At 38.7% G+C, this 25,789-nt stretch overlaps 2 protein-coding genes across 3 annotated transcripts in view; one reads left to right on the top strand and one right to left on the bottom strand.

Annotated features, from left to right (window-relative positions):
* The first annotated feature begins 249 nt into the window (after window positions 1–249).
* On the top strand, window positions 250–2,131 carry LOC134649114 (endoplasmic reticulum chaperone BiP-like). The gene is given in 2 exon segments (XM_063503829.1): window positions 250–1,814; window positions 1,816–2,131. Coding segments are annotated over 2 exon segments (1,881 nt in total).
* A 15,115-nt stretch (window positions 2,132–17,246) lies between these two features.
* LOC134648613 (beta-1,3-glucosyltransferase) overlaps window positions 17,247–25,789 on the bottom strand; it is a 39,234-nt gene continuing 30,691 nt past the window's right edge. For both annotated transcript variants that reach the window (XM_063503099.1, XM_063503098.1), the window contains exons 7-11: window positions 21,610–21,745; window positions 19,890–20,043; window positions 18,759–18,868; window positions 18,104–18,270; window positions 17,247–17,434 (exon numbers count right to left, since the gene is read on the bottom strand). In XM_063503099.1, the coding sequence (XP_063359169.1) occupies window positions 17,279–17,434; window positions 18,104–18,270; window positions 18,759–18,868; window positions 19,890–20,043; window positions 21,610–21,745 (723 nt within the window). In that variant the 3' untranslated portion in view covers window positions 17,247–17,278. The remainder of the gene's footprint in view (window positions 17,435–18,103; window positions 18,271–18,758; window positions 18,869–19,889; window positions 20,044–21,609; window positions 21,746–25,789) is intronic.

Below are 25,789 nucleotides of genomic sequence, written 5' to 3'. Positions count from 1 at the left end.
CTACAGAACTTCCCACGAATTTATTGAAAGAAAAAACCTATTGAAAAAATCAAGTTCATATTGATGTGCCTCGAGATAGTGTTGTGTTCATAACGAGATTTATCTAAATTAATGAATGTAAAAGTACAGTAAACCACGTTGCTACGCTCGCAATCAATAATTCAGTGCAGTTGTAAAGAGGAATAGACAATACTTTTTTTCTTTATTTGTTTTTAATTATTACCAAAGTCAAAGAGTGACGCATTTACTATGAAAAGCATTGTAATAATTATTTTAATCGCGGCAGCGTTTGCCAAAGAGGATAAGAAATATGGACCAGTCATCGGTATAGATCTGGGCACAACTTATTCGTGTGTTGCCGTGTATAAAAATGGTCATGTCCAAATTATACCCAATGAACAGGGCAATCGTATCACCCCATCTTATGTGGCCTTCAACAACGGAGATAGATTAATAGGCGATGCTGCTAAGAACCAAGCTACTAACAATCCTGAAAACACAGTTTTTGACGTTAAAAGACTCATTGGCAGGGACTGGACTGATCGTGGCTTAAAAGAAGATATGAAATTCTTTCCATTCAAAGTTATAGAGAAGAATAATAAACCACATGTGTCAATTAACATCGGTGAAGGTGATAAAGTGTTTGCTCCTGAAGAGATTTCCGCTATGGTGTTAAAGAAGATGAAAGACATTGCTGAAGAGTATCTTGGTACAAATGTGACTGCTGCTGTAGTCACTGTGCCGGCTTACTTTAACGACGCTCAGCGACAGGCCACTAAAGACGCTGGCAAAATCGCTGGCTTAAATATATTAAGGATCATCAATGAACCTACTGCAGCAGCTATCGCATACGGTCTCGACGTGAAAGAGGGAGAAAAAAATGTTTTAGTTTTTGATCTAGGAGGCGGAACCTTTGATGTATCACTACTTACTATAGATAATGGAGTTTTTGAAGTAGTTTCTACAAATGGAGATACCCATTTAGGAGGAGAGGACTTTGATCAACGTGTTATGGAGTATTTTATTAAGGTGTATAAAAAGAAAGGGAAAGATATAATGACAAATAATCGCGCAGTTCAGAAACTGAGGCGAGAAGTCGAGAAAGCAAAGCGCGCTCTTTCTTCCAAGCAACAAGTAAAAATTGAGATCGAGTCGTTCTTCCAAGGCGAGGATTTCTCAGAAACCCTGACCAGAGCTAAGTTTGAGGAGCTAAATATGGATTTATTCAAATCAACTTTAAAACCAGTAATAAAAGTTTTAGAAGATGCTGAAATGAGCGTGAATGATATTGACGAAATCGTTCTTGTTGGTGGATCGACCAGGATTCCGAAAGTGCAGCAATTAGTGAAAGAGTATTTCAATAAAGAACCTTCCAGAGGTGTGAATCCCGATGAAGCAGTAGCATACGGTGCAGCAGTTCAAGCTAACATAATCAGCGGTGAAGATAATGAGGCAATGGTGATCTTAGACATCAACCCTTTAACATTAGGCATCGAAACTTTAGGAGGTGTCATGACTAAGCTTATACCTCGAAACACCGTTATACCTACAAAGAAATCGCAAATATTTTCTACTACCAGCGATAATCAAAAAACTGTTACTATAAGAATCTACGAAGGAGAACGATCTATGACTAAAGATAACAATTTGCTTGGAAAGTTTGACTTATCGGGCATTACACCAGCTGCAAGAGGAGTGCCACATATAGAAGTTATCTTTGAGTTGGACGTTAACGGTATTTTACATGTGTCAGCTGAGGATAAAGGAACCGGAGTTAAAGAGAAGATTATCATTACGAATGATCAGAACAGACTGTCCTAGTGATATTGAGAGGATGATTAAAGATGCCGAGAAGTTTTCTGAAGACGACAGAAATGGAAAAGAAAAAGTCGAGGCGAGAAACGAGCTTGAAAGTTATGTATTTTCTTCAAGAAATATTATACTAAAGCATAATATGAGTGAAGTGGATAAAAAACAAGTTGAGAAAGTATTTGATAATGCCGTGACGTGGCTTCTTGATAATCAGGAAGCCGAAAAAGAGGAATACAAGAAACAAAAAGAGGCACTGGAAGTTATCATACAGCCAATAATAGATAAGTATGAAGTTAATAACGAAAAGGTTGAGTTGTAATTGTGCATTTCTATAAATTGAACAAAAAACTGAAGCTATAGAACATTTATGTTATAACAAGGTATAAGTATAACATCTTCACGTTTGTGTTATTGACATAACCGTCGTTATGCAATACGCCGTTAGCCAACATTGTTTAATGTGCCTACCTCTGGTTTTTTGTCTAATATCTTTCGTCGGGTCCTAATCGGCGTGAGAATGCGATGCCACCTGCTTGACCGTTATGGACCACGGAGTGCAAGCTAATTCTCAAGCTATACTTTTATACGTATGTTCAGGATATCGTAATATATTACAGGGTGATTTATTCGTACCTAATACCAACTTTTCCCCAGGGCCGCACTCGGGTCAAAGTGGTCCCATTTGTCATTCGTCACGCGACGTCGCTAAGTACCAACTCCATGCAAACTTAAATTTTTCTTCACCGACTAACTTTGGAGTGCTGCCCTGTGCTTTGCTTTCCTTATGAAAGTTAACTGTGTTACCTGAGAGATAAGGTCTAATTTAGGCTAAAGGGAAGTGTGAAAGACTTTCTTTCAGCGAGAAGTTGTATTAATCATAGGAAGTTGTCGTCACATTACACTCTAAGGAATTGGATTCGTAATTTTTATCAGTTTTATCACTTACGTAACTTACGTTACGGGCTGATTACTCAGTTACGGGCTGATTTAGACGGTGCGAGAAGTCGCATGCGAGTTTCATTACATTGCGTGGTTTGATCGGTCGGTTGAATTAACTAAAATCGCATGCGAGTTCGTGCGCCGTCTAAATCAGTCCTTAGCCTTAGGGTAGGTAAGTAGGTAGTAAAGAGTAGGACTCTAGGAAGCGAAATGGATCTCAGGGCGAATCGGTTCAGCCTAACTAATTGTTGATATTTAAATATTACTTATGACTGACATCACTGGCTAAAACGAGAGACGTACTTACGGCGTAATTAGAGTGCGCTCATATCAATGCAATATTTTAATAAATAGGTATCAACGGATTTTTAATCTTGATCTGATTCGCCTCGGTCTACCCTATTCTGACAATAGAGTGAGGACTTTTACACGGTAAATGGTCAAATAAGTGCTTTGATAGTAAATTATTACCCGAGGGTTGAAAGACCCATTTTTGGCGAGGTATTTTGACGCCCAAATGGAGGTAGGTGTGTGAAGACGCCAATAGTTCGTTTCAGAATGGGTCTTTTACTCACCCGAGTTAAATAATCTACTCTTCATTACGAGGAAAGTAAAATACAAGTCTATTTTATAAAATACTAGCGACCCGCCCCGGCTTCGCACGGATTAGCAAATTAAACCTTCCTCTTGAATCACTCTATCTATCTATTTAAAAAAAACCACATCAAAATCCGTTGCGTACTTTTAAAAATCTAAGCATAGGTACATACAGACAGACAGACAGGGAAGCGACTTTGTTTTATATGTACTAATGTAGTATGAATGTGTGTGTGTGATGATTAGTATGTCTGGCAGTATCTTTTTCTTAACTATTGAAGTAAAAGGATTGTTAATTTGTTATTTATGGAATCAAGAGTTACTTAATTATCAAAATGAAAACACTCTACAAATCCTTGCTTAACCAATTTTTAAAAGTACCTATTTACTTTCAGAGCATAAGAAATTTAAATTATCTATTTTATAAGTCTTCTGTAGGTACCTGCAGGAAACAGACAGAACCCTAAATTACTATTATTGCACGTGGTGGTTCTCTACGTGTACCTACTTCTTAGTACGATAAGGTCATAACCGCCTATAGAGCCCGCAGGAAGATAAATCTTTGTGGTAGAAAGCAGGAATTCATTAATATGCAAGCTCCGTGTTGCTTTGTATCTTAGACAACAACGCCGGGTAATTGAAGTTTTTTTAACATTTTGATATTGTTTGTTATTAGTTACCTAAACTTAATAAGAGCGCTGGTAGCATTACTGCTGCAGCTCCATATTACTGCCGACTGCATTGCTGTCGCAAGCGTCAAAATCGATGTTTCTCAAAATCGATCGATTTGCGACAGCAATGCAGTCGCTATCGTGCCGCAATACTGATGTATTACCTGATGTTGTTGTGGTCTGAACGACTGGTACCTTTACTACCTTTCAAGTTAAATAGGACAAACAGCAACGCTTTTGTAATAAGGTTAACCTTTTGGACGCCAATGACCGATATATCCACACCGTAGGTTCAACGCCAAAGACCGATTAATCGGTCACAGACCACAGAGCAACATAGACCTGCATAAAGTTCAATATCAATTTTGACACTTCCTGGCGTCAGCGTGACAGCTTTTGTGTTTGACACGGCGTCGAAAAGGTTAACCAACTGTCAGTTAACAGACTGGGGCCTTACCATGATGTCCTATTGCGATTCTGTTTGTCTTATTGCGAAACTGAATTGCTAAGGGACGGAGTTATGCGACTTATGTACAGTCAGCAGCAGAGAAAGGTGACCCCCCTGCATACAATCAGTTTATACAGGTCACCTTTCTCTGCAGCTGACCGTACCTAGCTCCGTCCTTTACAAATCAGTTTAGGTCCTAAACAGAATCGCAATAAGACATCATGGTAAGGCCCCTGGTCACCCTATCCACATAAAAGATAAGTGTAACCGCGAACAAAGTTTTGTGCGGTACACTAAAAACTTATAGGTGTATTCGGGTATTTCCGAATGAACGAATAGTGGCGGATAATTCCGAAAGCTGACTCTTACTACAACGGAATATGAGTGATTTTACAATGATTTTCGGAATTACCCGATTTCTGGAATTACCCGAATAAACCTTAATAAAGTAGCAATCTTGATATTTAGGGTATTTTATTTTCGTCTTCCTTCCCTAGCTCCTCGTACAACTATTACTCCTAATTTTCCAAAATCTCCAAGCCAGGGTAGGCCGGGGATAAACGGCAGACGATAACTCGAATATAGAGGAGACTCCAATTTACTTTATTACAGCTTATGTCGCCTTTCCCCGCGGCCACTCGTAAAACGGCATCTTCCAAGCGTCTTGTTATTGTTGATTTTTGTTTCAAATGCTGAGAAAATATTTTATTTTAGTTGATGTAATAAGCCGGTTTATGAGCTCATGCTTTTTGAAAATATTATGCCTTTATTCCTTCTTAAGGTAGTTTATTTTATAATATGGATATATAATAAGGGCGTCCCACGGCTATGCCACATGGAGAGAAAGTACGCTGAATATTGTATATGGAACACTTTACTGAAAGAAGACCTGAAGAAGACATTATTTTAATTTAATAAACAATTTAAACTGCATTCATAGATTTTTAAATAATTACATGGTTGAACCGGGAATCGAACCCGCTACACGAGAAAATAAATTACCTTGTAGCTTTATCGTACCGATACTACCGAATCTACCGATCGAAAGGCTTCATCATAAGGATTATTTTTTGCTAAATAACATAAATAGTGTAATAGAAATAAAAGGAAGACAATGAATATTCGTCATTCAGTTTAAATTGTTTTTGAAGTGAAAACTTCTTTAGCGCCGCTGTGCACTTTTTGAGGTGGGGAAAAAATGTTAAACTCGAGACAGCGTGAGTCGATCACGTGACCGTAAGGCGTGAGACGATCACGTTACCGTAAGACGTAAGATGTCATTGAGTTTTCACTTCGGTCGGCACTCCCGGTGTGTGCAACCCGTTGTTTTTTTAAATTAATATAATGTGACCTTTCAGTAAAATGTTTCATCTACAATATTCAAGGTAGGTACTTTCCCTCCATGTGGCATAGCCGTGGGACGCCCTGTATACCATTAGATACTTCTCTTTTTGAAAATATTACTATGAAATCGATTCCTAATATAAGGTTTCTATAACCTTTTCAAGCAACATAATCCCAGTCCAAATTAAAGGACATAACAACATAAACAAGGCCCTTTTTACACGACTGCCCCAAAAAAAGAGTGTATTGTTTTCAGGGTTCATGTTTGTATGTGGGTATGTAAGTTTCTTTGTTACACCGTAACAGCTAAGTGCCTGAACCGATTTAGGTGTTTGAGATATCATTGGAATCCTTACGTCATCCCGAGTAACATAGGCTATGTGACGTCATCACAAAACCAATATGGCGGATTAGGCACTGCAAATTGTGCAACCGAAACAAAAATAAAACTTATAAACCTATCGAGTTGGGTATTAAAATAAAGGATTTTGGAAGACAATTCTAAAACTGTACACAAAATATGGTTTAAACTATTCATTTGGTAGGACAAGATTTTACAAAATATAAGTATAACGCAAAGATAAATGAATTGTCTAAATCTATTGAATGGGGTATTAAAAGAAAGGATTTTTTAAGGCGATCATACGAATATATATAAGTTATATGTTTAATTGTATCGTTGGAGAGAAAATACGAAATGTTCTACATCGCGCTAATGACATTTCTCTTTGCAGCTATATACGACAACGTCATACGTGGCGCTTACGTTATTTTCAATTGCGAAAGTGTCAAATACGAAAGGAACGGTTTGAACGATTGACTAGATAAGCATTTCTCAAAAATGTTGTACATTTCGATCACATCTTAGATTTCTATAAAATTGGTATGCTGGTAAAGTACATGAAGCTGCACAATTTCCACCATATTTCCCAAAATGTCCAAGAAAGTTTGTATGAACCATCCTTTTTTGTTACCAGATTTCCTTACACATTTGGTAACAAAAAAGGAATGTTTCATACAAACTTTCTTGGACATTTTGGGAAATATGATGGTGGAAATTATTCAGCTTCATGTACTTTACCAGCATACCAATTTTTATAGAAATCTAAGATGTGATCGAAATGTACAAATTATTTGAGAAATTCTCAGGTACTCTGAATAAACATTTTGTGCTGTTTATTATAAGATTTAACTTGAGACTTTGAATAGAAGACACTATTATCATGACTGTAGAAGGCAGGTCTTTGATGATGATTTTAATTTTGCACGACAAATTTTGCAAATCCCGGAGTACACGTGCTACTGTTGTCAAACAATATTTTACGAGAAGCAAAGACTGGGAGCTTAAGATAGATGGGCTCTTCCTGCAACTTCCACGAGTATTTTAATAACGAAAGCCGAAGGCCGAACTCCGCATAGGGTCGACGCTCCGAAGCGTAAGGCAGGTGCGTGCTTCCTGTAAATTCCCCAAGTATCTTAATTGCGAAGGCCGAAGGCCGAGCTCCGCGTAGGGCCGAAGGCCCGAAGCGTAAGAAAGGTGCACGCTTTTTGCAGTTTCCCCAAGTTTCTTAATTGTAAATACCGAAGGCCGAGCTTCGCGTAGGGCCGAAGGCTCGGAGCGTAAGAGAGGTGCATGCTTTCTGCAGCTTCCCCAAGTATCTTAATTGCGAAGGCCGAAGGTTCGCGTAGGGCCGAAGGCCCGGAGCGTAAGAAAGGTGCACGTTTTTTGCAGCTTCCCCAAGAATCTTAATTGCGAAGGCCGAATGCCGAGCTTCGCATAGGGCCGAAGGCCCGGAGCGTAAGAAAGGTGCACGCTTTCTGCAGCTCGAAGTATCTTAATTGCGAAGGCCGAAGGCTGAGCTTCGCGTAGGGCCGAAGGCCCGGAGCGTAAGAAAGGTGCACGCTTTCTGCAGCTTTTCCAAGTTTCTTAATTGCGAAGGCCGAAGGCCGACCTTCGCGTAGGGCCGAAGGCCCAGAGCGTAAGAAAGGTGCACGCTTTCTGTAGCTTCCCCAAGAATCTTAATTGCGAAGGCCGAAGGCCGAGCTTCGCGTAGGGCCGAAGGCCCGGAGCGTAAGAAAGGTGCACGCTTTCTGCAGCTCGAAGTATCTTAATTGCGAAGGCCGAAGGCCGAGCTTCGCGTAGGGCCGAAGGCCCGGAGCATAAGAAAGGTGCACGCTTTCTGCAGCTTTTCCAAGTTTCTTAATTGCGAAGGCCGAAGGCCGACCTTTGCGTAGGGCAGACGGCCCAGAGCGTAAGAAAGGTGCACGTTTTCTGTAGCTTCCTCAAGATTCTTAATTACAAAGGCCGGAGGCCGAGCTTCGCGTAGGGCCGAAGGCCCGGAACGTAAGAAAGGTGCATGCTTTCTGCAGATTCCCTAAGTATCTTAATTGCGAAGGCCAAAAGCCAATTTATAATTATGTAGTTGCAGAGATATTAAGCCATAGCACTTTTCAATACGTCTGGTTTTTGGGTCCGACCTATTTAGGTATTTAAGCACGTTTTATGCTAACAAATATCAACATGATGAAAGCTCCTTGAAGTAACTTAAGTGCCTTAAATCATATAAAAAATGTGGTTGGTTTGTATGGTCACTAAAATGTATAAAATAAAATAAATTAATTAAAAATTAAAAAACACGACTGCAATTTAAAAGCGAACTGAAAAGCTAAAAATAATTTTTAGTTATGTTAGGTACTCAACTTAATGAATGTAAAATATAATATATAGGTAAGTGTTCTGTCAGGGTCGTAAACAGCAAACGGAAAAGTTTAGGCTCATTTAGGATCGTGACTGTACCTGTATATTTTATTTCGATGCAGTCGGGGACCTGTGAATAGGAAAAATTCAATATATCAAGGTCCCCGACTGCAATCGAAATAAAATATACAGGTACAGTCACGATCCTAGATGAGCCTAAACTTTTCCGTTTGCTGTTTACGACCCTGACAGAACACTTACCTATATATTATATTTTACATTCATTAAGTTGAGTACCTAACATAACTAAAAATTATTTTAGCTTTTCAGTTCGCTTTTAAATTGCAGTCGTGTTTTTTAATTTTTAATTAATTTATTTGTTTACGGTTATGTTATGGGTCTAATCCTCGGGTAGTTGGAAGAAAATGATTTTTATCCGCGCGACCCGGGCAAATATAGATAGGGCATAAAACGGATAACACCTCCGGATATACGGAATATCCGGGTGGGGGATTTGGTGGCTAATATTGTTTAGTGAGACAGTTTGAAATTGCGAATTCTAGATCTATGCTAGTAAAATATTAGAGCGCCCGATAACATTTGAAAGAGGGCTTAAAAACCCTTTTATTGTAACGTTTAACTATGATAATCTAGTGATAACCAGGCTATGCTAGTGCATATTCCATTTCGCAAAGCTCAAGATTCCATTTACCGAACCACTCGCTACGCTCGTGATTCTATTTTGTATTTTTCCGCTTGCTCGAGTATCAATATTAGCACGAGAGGTTAAACAACAACTTTGCCCCATTGTAAAAAAGTAGATGTGACAGGCGCAAAGAATATGAGTCTGAGAACATCTGATAGAAGAGAGATAATTGAAACGCTCTTTGAGGTAAAGCATAAATGTAATTTAGTTAAAAACCTTGACATATTTTTGTCGTAGGAATACCTACCTACACATAAAATTATTGAATCTTTTAAATAAAAAGCGGCCAAGTGCGAGTCGGACTCGCCCATGAAGGGTTCCGTATTTAGGCGATTTATGACGTATAAAAAAAAAACTACTTACTAGATCTCGTTCAAACCAATTTTCGGTGGAAGTTTACATGGTAATGTACATCATATATTTTTTTTAGTTTTATCATTCTCTTATTTTAGAAGTTACAGGGGGGGGGGGACACACATTTTACCACTTTGGAAGTGTCTCTCGCGCAAACTATTCAGTTTAGAAAAAAATGATATTAGAAACCTCAATATCATTTTTGAAGACCTATCCATAGATACCCCACACGTATGGGTTTGACGAAAAAAAAAATTTTGAGTTTCAGTTCGAAGTATGGGGAACCCCAAAAATTTATTATTTTTTTTCTATTTTTGTGTGAAAATCTTAATGCGGTTCACAGAATACATCTACTTACCAAGTTTCAACAGTATTGTTCTTATAGTTTCGGAGAAAAGTGGCTGTGACATACGGACGGACAGACAGACGGACAGACGGACAGACGGACAGACGGACAGACGGACAGACGGACAGACAGACAGCCAGACAGACATGACGAATCTATAAGGGTTCCGTTTTTTGCCATTTGGCTACGGAACCCTAAAAACGTAAACACTAAGTGTTCAGACTAGTAAATTCCTGCTCGGTATACACACCTGTATCTAACACAATTTTAAGATTGCAAAAGTCATCCGTTTTGGCCAATACCAAGCACGGGTTAAACAAGTTCGAACTCACACTCAACTCGAGTGGATACGTTTGAGTTTGCGACGCGAGAGAGGTCTTCTCGAGCCACTGCGGCGTTAGTTCCACGCAGCAGCCTAGCTTCTTCAGCCCCTGACAAACAGGTAAATCCTGAACGAAGAGTGCTAAAGTTATACTTGTGAAGCTCTGAACATAGCCCAAGCAAAGCGTGACATGTGACCTGCGGCAAAGCTCTGCCACGCCGCGCGCACTGTAATTCTTTGGCAAATTTTTGTACACGCTGTCGTAGCTAATATCCAGATATTCCAGCTCTTTACAATTAGCTAGCTTCTCTAACAATACGTCATTCACGATTGTGTTATTACGCATGTAAAGACGCTTCAAATTAGTAAGTCGACTTATTGATAAAATTAAGTGATCTGTCGAAACTGTACACGGATCGCTGTACACAATAGATGTGTACTTACAAGTGTAATTACAAAAAGACAATTTTTCTAGCAGCGGCATTGCGTTTAGCAGTAAATCTACATAATCACGTTTAATCGCATTATGATCGTCCAATTCTAAAGTCGTAAAATTTCGTAAGCTATAGATGGCAGTGCGTAGAGCTTTCAACGTGAAGTCATTTGCCTTGATATGCTTCAACATATCTCTAGTTAGATGCAAATAAGATTTACTGGCGTCACTTGTTCTTCTATGTTTATTTAAATCAGACATTCTCAACTTGCAATTTTCAAAACGTTCATTGCGACTAAGCGAGTTCAAATGCCGCAAGTAAGGACAACTGGATATGATATTTTTGAAGTAGTCATCGCTCAGTTCAGGAGGTCCGAATTTTTCAAGAGTTTCGCATGCTGTAAACAAGCTTTTATGTGCAAAATATGTGTCTGCTTTCCGGTTTATTCCTTTAGTGCCTTCACGAATCGATTTCAAATAGAAGGAGTATACATTGTAGAAGGTATCAATGCGGCAGGAGTGCAGGTAGTCTCGCACAGCTTGCTGCCACTGCCGGCAGACCCTCTCCGAACCCACCAGGTCCCTGATGGCTAAGTAGCCCAGGATCACGCGCGCACACGGGTACAGTCGTAACACGTTCAGTATGGTGACCGCTGTCTCATCATCCATGGTTTATGCGCGTTCAGGTACAATGCCTGAAAGAATAATTAATATGATAGTAGAAAAAAACTCCTAGAATTGCCTAGAAACTCCTAGCATTCTGCGGGCCGGCAAACGCATTTTATTTTGTGCGCCTACGTGTAAATTTTGGCGTTATATACCTAACCATGAAACACACTATTATCTAAAAGTGCCTAAATATCTATTTTATATGCCCCTCTTACTTAAATTATATTATTTATTATCAGGCAACTAAAGGCTTCGTCACACAGGCGCGTTGTCCGGGCGGCGCGTGAGCGGGACGCGCCGCTTTTACATAATATAAAACGCTCACGCCCCGCCCGGAAAACGCTCCTGTGTGACGAAGCCTTTAGGCCCAAAGATACATACCTTACAAACTAACATACCTACCATAAATAACCATTGTTGTTGCTTAATTATTTAATCATTATTACCATGTAAATTAATGGTAATTTACCTACCTACTTATACATTATAGATTTCCGGCATGATTGTATAATTTGTATTTTTTATTATCATAAACCTTCACAATACTTTTCTGTTAATACCTAAGTATATTGTTTTTAGTTTCGTTTTTTTTTTAGTTTCGTAAAAAGCGCTGGTGGCCTAGAAAAAGCGCTGGTGGCCTAGAAAAGACGCTGGTGGCCTAGCGGTAAGAGCGTGCGACTTGCAATCCGGAGGTCGCGGGTTCGAACCCCGGCTCGTACCAATGAGTTTTTCGGAACTTATGTAGGTACGATATATCATTTGATATTTACCAGTCGCTTTTCGGTGAAGGAAAACATCGTGAGGAAACCGGACTAATCCCAATACGGGCCTATACTAGTTTACCCTCTGGGTTGGAAGGTCAGATGGCAGTCGCTTTCGTAAAAACTAGCGCCCACGCCAATTACTGGGATTAGTTGCCAAGCGGACCCCAGGCTCCCATGAGCCGTGGCAAAATTCCGGGACAACGCGAGGAAGAAGAAGATTGTTTTTAGTTTCGTCTGACTTTTTACTTAATTTAAATAATAATACGACGTAAAAGTTAGTGAGATTATTATGTCTTAGGCACACTGATTAGAATAGGAGCCTTCAAACTTTTTACCCGATGACATAACCATGCCCGCAGGATAATACACTTAGGTACATTAATTTATTTATAAAATATTTCGCTTAGCGAGCCCTAGTTTGGCAACCCCTGGATCCCCTAGTGTACTGCTATTAGCCTATAGTTGCAAGATTTTCCTCACCATATCGGTGTCAAATTCAATTGTCACAAATACCTAAGTATATATTTAATTGATGTAGGAAGAATATAGAAAAAACATATTTTTTTCGCAAAATACCTACGTTTAAAATAATTCTCGATTAATAACTGATCTTATTGTATTTATTTACCTATACGAAGTTGGGTAAACTCCACTTACAGGCATCCAACGAAATTTGACAGATGTTTGATGTACTTACCTAGTATATTTAAAACTTTAAAAAAACACCGCGCATATTGCGCGCGCGCTGAAGAGACTAGCGGCGCGGCGCCGGCGCGGTGCGTCTTGCGCAAGTAACTAAACGTGACTAAAATGTGTCGGTACTCGACGAGTAAGTACCTAATGTACGACGCAAGTTAGCATTTAATTCAGGCGGGTTATACCTACATTAAATTCAAAAGAAATTCGTGAGGTCAAGTGGCAAAGTATTGGGAAAATCCATTGATATTGAGTGTATACTGTTACAGTAGGGAGGTATTTATATTAGGTAAATGTATATTTAGCGTACCTAATGTTGTTTCCATTTTTTTTATTCATATTAAATCATCAAATACTTACCTATAAATATGTTTCAATAACTTTGATTTCAATAATTAATGATATAGAACTTAGTGCACGAAGGGCAGCCGCCGCGAGCACTCGAGCCTGAGGAAGGACTCCCGAATGAAATATCAGCTGACCCGAAACATGTCGCCAATAGCGACTAAAAATTCTAGTGAGTGAAACAGTTGTCGTCTAAACAGTTTAAAATATGACGTCATGCTCCGTGGAAACCCCACTGTCTGTTTTGTGATTTATTGAAACGTAATGCTGATGTACACAATATGTACTGAATTAGTACATACTTAAAAAATATTGTACCTCAATAGATCGAGAGTACAATTAACTCAATTCGGACTTGCTGTAGAGCATCTCCCCAGCAACCCCAAAATTTATTTAAAGAAAATTCACGTAAATACTTACTTTTTAGCAAATAAGACGCTGAAAAAAAATTGTACTGTGGTTTTTAACGTTGAATCAGTTAGCCATGGCTAGTTAAATTACCTAATTGTCGCCAGGACGCAAGCGCCTCCAGCCGACTTCTCAAACGTACGAAACTTTGTATTTTTATATACAATGGGATACACACATTTTATTTATGTTATGAACTTGGTTTCTGGTGAGAGTTCCAATGTTATTTTCCAGGCTTTATTTCAAACAATTATCGCACACTTTCAGGGGTCAGTCAGGGCAGCAAAACTTTGTTTTTTAGCTGTCTCATTCACCCCCCAAAAGTGCCCCCTATGTTTAAAATTCATTTAATTACGTTACATGTCCGTCTTTGGGTCACAGACTTACATATGTGTACCAAATTTCAACTTAATTGGTTCAGCAGTTTCCGTTCCGTTCCGTTTTTTCCTTTTGAGGTACGGAGCCCTAAAAATAATTAGGTACGTTTATGATCAATGCACCATTGCTGGTTGACAAGAAAACATTGGAACTTTCACCAGAAACCAAGTTCATAACATAAATAAAATGTGTGTATCCCATTGTACATATATAAAAATACAAAGTTTCGTACGTTTGAGAAGTCGGCTGGAGGCGCTTGCGTCCTGGCGACAATTAGGTAATTTAACTAGCCATGGCTAACTGATTCAACGTTAAAAACCACAGTACAATTTTTTTTCAGCGTCTTATTTGCTAAAAAGTAAGTATTTACGTGAATTTTCTTTAAATAAATTTTGGGGTTGCTGGGGAGATGCTCTACAGCAAGTCCGAATTGAGTTAATTGTACTCTCGATCTATTGAGGTACATTTTTTTTTAAGTATGTACTAATTCAGTACATATTGTGTACATCAGCATTACGTTTCAATAAATCACAAAACAGACAGTGGGGTTTCCACGGAGCATGACGTAAAATATGTCCCATGAAAGTTTAATCTCGATGTAGAACTTATTAATTTCCAATTGAATAAGCAGCTTATTCCACAGTACCTACATAGGCTAATACATATTATAAACTTTACGATTCAATACCAACAAATTATTTCTAAGCATGTCTTTTATGGCATTGAATTTTAAAGGGCCCTTTTTACTCCGGCAATTCTTGTGCATTCAGTCGCATTTGAAAGTACATACTTACGGAAATATGCGGATTCAATAAAGCATTTGTAAAACCAATATGGGTAAGTACTAAGAAAAATTCTAAGGTTTCCCAAGGGAGATGACTATAAATTTTGATTGAAGCTTTTACTCGAGAATCTCGTTAAAAAGATGTTATTTACCTACTTATAATAAATAGCACACGTTTAAGCCCTAACAAGGGATGAAAAATCTAGGTACCTAGTACCTACTCAGTAACCTACGTAATTCAGGATAACTAATTAACTATCTCGAAAACCGAAATTCGAGAAATGTCTATGTTCATCTCGGTCGATCTTCTTATTTCTACTCAGATAGGTACAGTCACCTGCAATAATATGTTACTCTTCGAAGGCCGCAACAATATGTTCATGCCTCGCTCGGCTCTACATTCTACAAATAAGATCGTGTCAGATATTATTGCAGGTGACTGTACTTACTCTATATCTATATCACTCGATAGTTACTTATGTAGAAACACTTCGATGTTAGCAAAAAGCATTTCTCAGAATAACAGGTAAAAAGTTTAGCCTCTTGTATATAGTGCGTGTATTCCAATAGATATCTAGTTTAGGTGATCTGTGGGACGCAATTTAAATAAAACGTCAGTCTTATAAAAATATATATAAAATTTAATACGCGTATTAGTGATATACATTAATGATATTATTTGTTAGCCACACAAGAAACGAGAAAGTTAAAATATATCGAGGTAGTGTCATGGCCAAGTTCTCAAGAATTAACTGATTATTCTTAGACATACTATTTAAAGTATATCTAACTGTTCTAAAAATCATTTGACATGTCTTTATATGATAAAGGCTTCTTTTAAATAAGTAGATAAAAAAAATTTTGGGTGGTATTTCACCTGTCCAAATTTTTTGTCTAATGTGTGTTTTGTATCTCACATTTTGCTTGGTGAGAGAGTGAGACGCAATGCACATTGGACCTGGTATTGGACAGGAGGAATACCAACCTTATACAATTAAATTCCATCCATATGGAATATTTTATGATGAATTTCTGACATGAATGTTGTGATTTAGTTTATCCTCGTGCCGCCCACCATACAAAATTATAGCCAAGCAAGTTTGAATCTTGTTGTGTTTTCCATTGAGTTGGATTTCATTTGTTCGAAAATTTTACGAGACAAATGAAATTGTACCTACTTCGTTTTTAATTAAGGTTGACATTCCATCGAAACTGAGTGTACATCCTAATGTACATTGGGCGGCACGCGCATTATTTCAGCACGTACATGTTTAACAGCAACATAATAAGCTGACCATTTGTAGACAAAGCATTAAGGTTTAGAATTGCTCAATAAACTGTCAATAGGTACGATAATATAAAAAAATGGTATTCATACATATCTAGAAATAATAATGGCATTTATCTTACGATAATAATACAAATTGCTAACATCACATAAAGCATCTATTGTTAGTACACTAATTACAATAATAACATTATTACCTACATTATTCAATTATAAATACAATTGTCTAAAACATACAGTCTTACACATTTTGATCGTAAGTACTTAGAACCGTTAACTATTTAACTTTAACATAAACTTACTACTTAATAAAATTTAAAATAATTCTGACTCAACTGGTGTATAATAATATTAATAATATAATAAATGCAATAAAAAGCGAATACTTAACAATAAGAACTAATGTAAACATAATAGCAACTTTGTCATAGAGATACATTTGTGTTAGTTCTACACTTGGCCTTTTTTTACAAACTAGGTATTGACCCAAGACAGCTATAATGGTAAACTCGACTCAGTTTTCTTAGGCCGGAGATACACTTGTAAGTTTTACTTACGTAAGTAGGGACAAAGCTATTTGTTAGATTGAAATAATCTCTCATTCTGTAGTATAGCTGTGTCCCTACTTACGTAAGTAAAACTTACAAGTGTACCTCAGGCGTTAGACATTAATCTTTAAACCTTTGAACGCCACGGCTATCGTGCGCGGCGATTGTGAACCTTGTCGGAATGCACGAAGATTGATATTGGGGTGTTGCCGCGCGCGTCATTTGACGTCTTTGACAATCAAAACGTTAATACGGCCCAGTAAGCGTCCAAAACTCTAATGCCAGCTGTACATACTCGTCGAGAGACCCCGAGACAGGCCGAGAACGAGTGTGTACATGCTACTCACTTCGCGTCTCGCGCTTCTCCGATTAGATCGGATCGGAGCGGTGCCGAGACTCTCGAAGTCTCGACTCGACGAGTGTGTACAGCCGACATAAAAATTGGCAATAGGGTATTTGACTGTATTTAAAATAAATTATTTTACACCATGCATGAAATAAAGCACCATTAGATTAATAGACAGCAGTTATTTTTACACACAATTTATATTTTAAAACCCGTATAAAACTATAAAGAGTAGGTAATTTGATTGTGACGTCACGTGCTAGTGTTTTATAAATTGCATAGTAGCAAAATCGTTCTGACAGTTCGAAAAAAGAAACTGATTGACTAGTAGTCAAATACCCTACAGTTATTTGCAGATAGCTAACAACAACAAAGATTCAACTTATAACTCGTCTTTGGAGTACTTATGCTTCAGGGCTAGATCGTCGTGCTGGAACCAGGTCGCGTAGACCTTGTAAGGTTCTGGTGAGGAGTGCCGATGGAAGGACAAAGGTCTATCTCGGCTTAAGACTTCGCGGGGGTAGTCTTGAGGGCGTGCCTGCGGAAATGTTTGAAGTCCGAGCTATAGTATTTTTCAAACAGTAGGTAGGATGACAGCTGTCATTTCAATACAATTTCGCGTGATTTGGAGTTTTTAGGTTATAAATTATATTGAGATGACACCTGTCATCCTACCCATCGAGTTTGAAAAGTACTATAATTTTGCAAATACTTGGCTCCAACACTGTCGGGTGTACCGCCATATTAAATTAGGTACTTTGAAAATATGTCATTCACATTCACAAGAGCAATTTCACACTTTGTCAGTACAGAATACATACACATACGTACATTTTTTCTATCATCGTTACCCAAGCTGTTTGAAAAATATTCTGGCTATGCCTTAAGCGCCACTTGCACCATCCCACTAACCCTGGGTTAACCGGTTAAACCTGAAGTTACCATGGTTACCAGTACAATTTGACATTGGGTTAACGGTTTAAGCGGCGCTTAGAATCCTAAGACGAACGTGAACTTTTCTTGTCGCATCACAAATCACACTCTCCTTACTGTCAAAAAGTCCATATCAGATCACAAATTCATCCAGTTACTTACATAATCTACGTCGACATACCGTTAGCGCGATGTAGTAATCTGCGCGCTCGACACAGCGCCATCTAACGTACAATTTGGCAAACTTTTCTCATGGGAATGAGATTGCACTTACCTGATGAAACAGCGGATAGTGAGTGAGCGGGACGGCGCGCTCCTTCGCGCAGGCGCCGAGCGTCATGTCGTCGGGCGACGTTAAGGCTGTGCACACACAGCGAGAGAGGAGCGAAGCGGCTGCGATGCTGAACGCCGTGCCGCCGCCGCCGGTTATGTAGTCGTAGCCTAAATTAAGAAATCAGTTGTCGAATATTTTGTCAAAATGGGAGGATAAATTAAAAAATGAACAGTATATTTTTCATTTCTCATGCTCTGAAAGAGGGTCATTGTTGTTCAAAAAGGTGTGCAGAAAGTGATACGTTTCTGCACTAAAGCATTTCACTTTCCAAGTACGTTTTTTTTAAGATAAACAATTGAAATTGGGTTTTAAATGGATTTGTTATACAATTTCCATTCTGATTTTTAACTCCCCATTCCATAAATACCTAATGATTTTTTTTACCTAAATTGTTAATTGAAAGTACTTACCCTCGAAAAACAGTATATAAATGTAAACTCAGTCATGTTTTTTTTTTAATCACATGCATTTAACTTTCCTCGTATTCGAAATGAAAAGTAAAGTGTTTAACTCGGGTTTTCACCCGCATCATTTTAGCCTCGGCAGAAATGAGTGCCTTTCACCCCTTGGTTAACAATCTACTATTTCGACATACCTTTAGCAGCAGTTTCCTTGTTCACATATCCGTAGCCGTATCGTTCACCTATGACTGTGACATCCGTACCGCCGCGGTAACAGCTCAATATCTCGCATAGTCTCTGCACACTAAGGAAAAAACCATTTTAATAAATAATACATTACTAGAGGCCAAGGGTTACCAGCCAAGTAGTTATAGGGATACGAAGCCGGCAATCCCTTTTCACGCCGAGCAGTGGTACTGTGTTTTTCTCAAAAAACAAGCAAACTATTACCTAAAAACCAGCCGACATAATGCGAGGCACGTGAAGTACGACGAGAAGCTATTTTGCCGATCTAAGGCCAGCAATCTTGTATGAAAATTTATTGACGGCGTATTTCACTAAAGCAATAAAACAAAGATGTTTTGCATCCTAAATATTTCCGCGCTATTTGACAAAAAATATTTGACATAAGGGTGGTATTCCACCTGTCCAATATTTAATTAAATGCGCATTGTGTCTCACTCTCTTATTAAGCAAAATGTGAGACGCAAATACAAATTTGATCAAATATTGGACAGGTGGAATATAACCCTAAGGCATGCTATGTTTATCAAACTGTCGACAAAGTATGTGAATAATCAAAATTCAATTTTATGTAAATGTCACAAAGTACATATTGCTACTATGCTACTAACTAGAGATGCCACGAATATTCGGCAACTATTCGGTATTCGGCCTATTCGGCCACTTTGCCGAATATTCGGTATTCGGCCGAATACCGAATATCTGTTGCACCTACTTAAAAAGAAAAATTGCACAATAAAAATAAACAAAAACTATGTAGGAATATTTAGAATGTGTTCTTGGAAAGTTGTTAAATACGAAAACCCTTTTTTCAGCATTTGTTGATTAAAAAACATTTTAACTTTATCATGAGTCTGTTTTGTTTTACTCTATTCATTAATTCTGTTCAACAAAAATATATCTTAGCTAACGTCATCTAACGTTGAGCTTTGTTAGCGATCAGTTTTCATAATAATTGTGACTCAAAATGTTCGCATGTCATGCCGAATATGCGGTCGCCGAATTTCGGTATTCGGCCGAGAGAGGGACCGAATATTCGGTATTCGTCCAAAACCACTATTCGGGGCATCTCTACTACTAACCCTAAAATGGTGTCGTCGTCAGCGAGGAATATCCATTTGACGTGCGGCATGTTGCGCACGCGACTCACGGCCTCTTTCAAGATGGCGACCGTTTTTGCGCAGTGACCCGTTTTCGTGTTTGGAACGCCTGTGTCCACTGCTGGCAGTGATGGGTCTGCAACAAAAAAATATTACATAAAGGAAAAAAAATAACTTACCTACAACCTACAATATATTTTGCAATATGAAAAAGAACGTATCAAGGAGTTCAATTCAAGTTTCCAAAATTCGATTCGTTTAAAACCATCACTATTGAAATTCTAAGGGTCACTTGCACCATCCCACTGACCCGGGGTTAAGCGGTTAAACCGTTAATCCAGTGTCCAATTGTACTGGTAACCATGGTTACTCCAGGTTTAACTGGTTAACCCCGGGTTGGTGGAATGGTGCAAGTCGCGCTAAGTTATAAGCGAATTAGGTTGAAAGCCCTGCCAACGGCGACTGGTGCAATACTTGCAGTAGTAGAAAGCAACCGTGGAAATCATATCATACTATTATCTGGACAACTCATTGTACAAAAAACCGGCCAAGTGCGAGTCGGACTCGCGCACGGAGGGTTCCGCACCATCAACAAAAAATAGAACAAAACAAGCAAAAAAACGGTCACCCATCCAAGTACTGACCCCGCCCGACGTTGCTTAACTTCGGTCAAAAATCACGTTAGTTGTATGGGAGCCCCACTTAAATCTTTATTTTATTCTGTTTTTAGTATTTGTTGTTATAGCGGCAACAGAAATACATCATCTGTGAAAATTTCAACTGTCTAGCTATCACGGTTCGTGAGATACAGCCTGGTGACAGACGGACGGACGGACGGACGGACGGACGGACAGCGGAGTCTTAGTAATAGGGTCCCGTTTTTACCCTTTGGGTACGGAACCCTAAAAACGATACGACAAAGGTACAGTCACCACACGGAATTGTTATGCCATTTAGGGTTCTTGCTAATTTGGAAATTCTATAGCGTATAGCGTAAATATTGAACAACCAATTTAGCTAGGATCCTAAAATCCGCAAAAGAGAGATTAGTCTCTTTGACATAGACTAGCTTTAGCGCGACTTTTGATACTGGTATATGAAGCCAACGTCCACGTTTAAAAGTTGACAGTCATTTTTAGGGTTCCGTAGCCAAATGGCAAAAAACGGAACCCTTATAGATTCGTCATGTCTGTCTGTCTGTCTGTCCGTCCGTCTGTCCGTCTGTCTGTCCGTCCGTATGTCACAGCCACTTTTTTCCGAAACTATAAGAACTATACTGTTGAAACTTGGTAAGTAGATGTATTCTGTGAACCGCATTAAGATTTTCACACAAAAATAGAAAAAAAAAACTATAAATTTTTGGGGTTCCCCATACTTAGAACTGAAACTCAAAAATTTTTTTTTTCATCAAACCCATACGTGTTGGGTATCTATGGATAGGTCTTCAAAAATGATATTGAGGTTCCTAATTAAAGTGGTAAAATGTGTGTCCCCCCCCCCCCCCCTGTAACTTCTAAAATAACAGAATGATAAAACTAAAAAAAATATATGATTACATTACCATGCAAACTTCCACCGAAAATTGGTTTGAACGAGATCTAGCAAGTAGTTTTTTTTTAATACGTCATAAATCGCCTAAATACGGAACCCTTCATGGGCGAGTCCGTATCGCACTTGGCCGCTTTTATATTCCTAATATTACCAGCTTGGTCGCTGAAGAACATGAGATTGGTGACGTGTCTCCCCCAGGTCCGCTTGACGACCTTGGCTCGTGACGAATGGTAGCCGCTCCAAGTCTTCACTGCGAAGAAGACCGACTCCTCGGGTATGGGGCTGCCCTGCCGATACGAAGCAGGGATGTTGCGGATGCAGATTTTTTGACATCCGCGGATGCGGATGCGGATATTTAAAGGCTCACATCCGCGGATGCGGATGTCAAGATTAGGTACTTGTGGGTAGGTTAGAAAACGTCAAATATTACATTTTTAGTATTTTTTTTATTAAGAAAAACGAAACGTTTAGTATTTGAGCAAGAATATAGGTGCGTTATATTTAATAAACAGTAACTTCGCCGACTTTCCTGGATATAGACGATTTCGTTATAGGTAATGACGAAATTACCTAGCACTTACGCCGCCGCTAAGACGTTCCTGTACCGACTTGTTCGACATACGCATCCGCATAAGCTCCGAATCGATTTTATGCGGATGCGGATGCAGATGCGGATGTTGAAAATAATGCGGAAGTTCCGCGGTTGCGGATGCGGATGCGGATGTTCGCAACATCCCCGATACGAAGAACCTTCATGGGTACACAATTATAGGAATAGGAATCTAATCTGGCTCCTATTTCACCACGGTGACATGTGCGACAATTGTAAAACATCACTGTTGCTGACGTCACAGGCATCCATGGGCTACGGTTACCGCTTACCATCGGGCGGGCCGTATTCCTGTTTGCCACCATCATTGTATGATTTAAAGAAACTTTATATATATATATATGTCGGCGACGGATGGTCCCGATGGCGGTGGGCGCGTGGGGGTAGTACCTAGATGTATTACTTCACAGCCAAAATAGTAGGTATGCTACCTACGCATGAAATAAACATTCGGACTCATTAACCATACTAGTGCCTACTATTATTTCAGTACTAAATAATAAAAATAACTAAACGATCTTACGATGGAATCGGAATTCAATAAAAATAAAAAGATCACATGAAATCGTTCAAATCTTTATTTAAGTCAAACTAAACCGGTTCCAACCCTACACCTCTGACCCGAGAAGATTTAACCCGGCAACAAACTCGGCGGGACACATCTTTTCAAAACAACACATAGTTTCTTTATTTTACAAAAGTAAGCTTATAATGGCACATAAGAAATCAAAATAACACTTGGAATAAAACACTTAGCTAAACGGTTAAAGAACGTGAGAATCTATAAGCTTTCAGAATAATCCTTCAGGTGTAAGCCTTCAGGAACGTAGCGAATTAGGCACGAGCTTGGCTAACGTCCGATCTCTAGCGCGGTCCGATCAAGAAGAAAGAAGCCAGTTCCAGCGGCGGAGCCAACCGCTCCCGCCTCCAATTCAAGTTGGTCAACCTGCCTGACCAGTCTACCAACATAACGACAAAAATGCCTGCTCGTGCCTACGTTCACTCAAGATACTCCTCTTGACGTTCCAAAGCCTTCTACCTGTCATGTTAGTTCATCAATACGCCAATAGATGGTGGCGTTATTCACTACGCAACTTTATTATTTCGTTACAAGCAAATAATAAGTAGCCAAACATTGCTAATCGACTTTTGCAGGCGTCTAACTATGAACTGTAATGCTGCAATACGTCTTTCTGGTGTCTCGCTCCGACACGGCCGTCCTGCGCTACACACGTCCTCGTGTGTGGGTGTATGCATTTGATTCTGTAACAAAATACTCAGCACAGTATCTCATCGCTCGGTCATTCCTGACCAATAATTTGGGTCTCACTCAAATTACTATTAAAATCAAACTTTGTTATCAATCAAACCAGAAAAAATAATTGTTCAAAATTACTTTAACAATCCTCAATTCTCTAGTCAAAAAGAGTCCATCGAGCAACGACTAAATAAAAATAATCATCAGTAATCATCGCCGCTATCTAACGGATACACTCCAATAATCATCGCTTCCATCTGGCGGATACTCTCAAATTTATGTGAAAACAGAACAATCCCAAACATCAAAAACACAAATCACAACAGCTCTAATTCATTGCTCGACAGTATCACTACTATTGTCGTCAATATCAATTTACGGGGAAATTATCTGGCATAAAAAAAAAATTGGTCATATGTGATCTAAATTTCTGTAAGACATCTTAAAATAAATAACATTCTGAATTGATAGTTCCAATTTTACTCATATGAACACAGTACATAAACGGGAATTCATTTTTAACAAAACACACCAGTCCTTCGGTGCATTGCCAGTCCTTCGGCAGATACCAGACCCTCGTCAGAAGTAACCATCTCAGCTGCGTAAGTGCTACTCCTCGCAAAGAGCATTCTGCACATAAAAAGCAGACCACGTGCACCTCTTACATGCTCCGGCACTTCTGATGCGGTCACAAAACAATATGCAGTCCATCGAAAGCAAAACAGTAGTGCCCAGTCCATCGGGCGTGCCTTCAGTCCATCGAAAGCAAAACAGTAGTGCCCAGTCCATCGGGCGTAATTTCAGTCCTACAAAAGTACAAGCTTTCAGTCCGTCGAAAGCAAAACAATGTTAACAGTGAATTCCAAAAAAAAAAAGAAATTAAAAACAGGTCTTTAAATCATGCTACTCAGAACCATTGGCACTATCAGCGTCAACTGATCAACTGAAACTGAACATTACTGATCAAAATCACTAAAGATAGCTTTCTTCTTTAGCTTTAACAACAGAAACTCGCTCAAAGACTTCCATGCAGAAGTAAAACATCTCAAAATAATCCCAACGAAATGGGAACTGCTCACCAGCTTAATAAAGTATGATGCACGCGACCACGTCAAAGGTGGTGGTGGTGAGGTCCAACCCATGCACGGAGGCCGATCCCTTCCGCTTGCCGTTGCCGTTGCTGCGGCAGATTGCGAGAGACACGATGTGGTTCAACATAGCTGGCTGTTACTGAAATCATTTGCACGGTATCAGGTTTATCATGTATGCAGGCTAAACTCAAAAGGTTTATGAAATGCAAGGTGGCAGACACAAAAAAAACATGTTTCCAATGTATACGGGACTTCAAAAATCTCAGAATAAAATTTAAACTTCAATGAGTGCGTTTTCTTTCATTCTATGAACAAACAAACACGTGTTCCAAAAATAAGTAACACGGTAAAATGGGCCAATACGAAAAGTGACAGCTTATTAGTTACGTTCGACTGTTATGCTTCGCCATTACACTCAAAATAAAATTCACTAATAAACAATTAGAACGAAACCTGTCCTTTTATTTCCAAATCTCCAGCACAGAAGATACTGCACAGCCGCCTCTGTATCACGGGCGCAATGGCGTCCGCAAGCTCGCTCGGCTCCGGCTGCAGGACACTGTAACATTAATTTTCATATGCGTAGCTCATGTTTCCATAGTATACACGATTTGTGATCTATCACGGCATTACGAGCAATAATTTGTCGCAATTTTATTAATTACTAAACGTTACAGGGTAAAGATTACATAATCCTATGCATTGGCAAATCAGCAGGATCAATTTCTAACGGTGCATTGTATTTTCATGAAAAAAAAAAAATATTTTTTGAGGGTAGATGCACAAGTAAGCGATGAAATAATATCACGTCGCGACAGCCAATATTTGATTTTAATTAACAATATGGATTTCATACCAAAATAACTTAAGATCACTTAGATTTAAATGGATTTTAAAAATTAATTGTATGTTCAAATCAATTATTGAGGGTAGATTCACAAATGAGCGATGAAATAATATCACGTCGCGACAGCCAATATTTGATTTTAATTAACAATATGGATTTCACATCAAAATAACTTAAGATCACTTAGATTTCAACGGATTTTAAAAATTATTTGTATTTTCAAATCAATTATTGAGGGTAGATTCACAAGTGAGCGATGAAATAATATCACGTCGCGACAGCCAATATTTGATTTTAATTAACAATATGGATTTCATACCAAAATAACTTAAGATCACTTAGATTTAAATGGATTTTAAAAATTAATTGTATTTTCATGAAAAATCAATTATTGAGGGTAGATTCACAAGTGAGCGATGAATAATATCACGTCGTGATAGCTAATACTTGGTTTTAATTAACAGTATGGATTTCCAATCAAAATAACTCAAGATCGCTTCGATTTAAATGGATTACAAAAATTAA

This window comes from Cydia amplana, chromosome 6 (assembly GCF_948474715.1).
Source record: "Cydia amplana chromosome 6, ilCydAmpl1.1, whole genome shotgun sequence".
NCBI lineage: Eukaryota > Metazoa > Arthropoda > Insecta > Lepidoptera > Tortricidae > Cydia > Cydia amplana.
The sequence above is the reverse complement of the archived record's forward strand: the minus strand, read 5'-3'. Positions and strand labels throughout refer to the sequence as shown.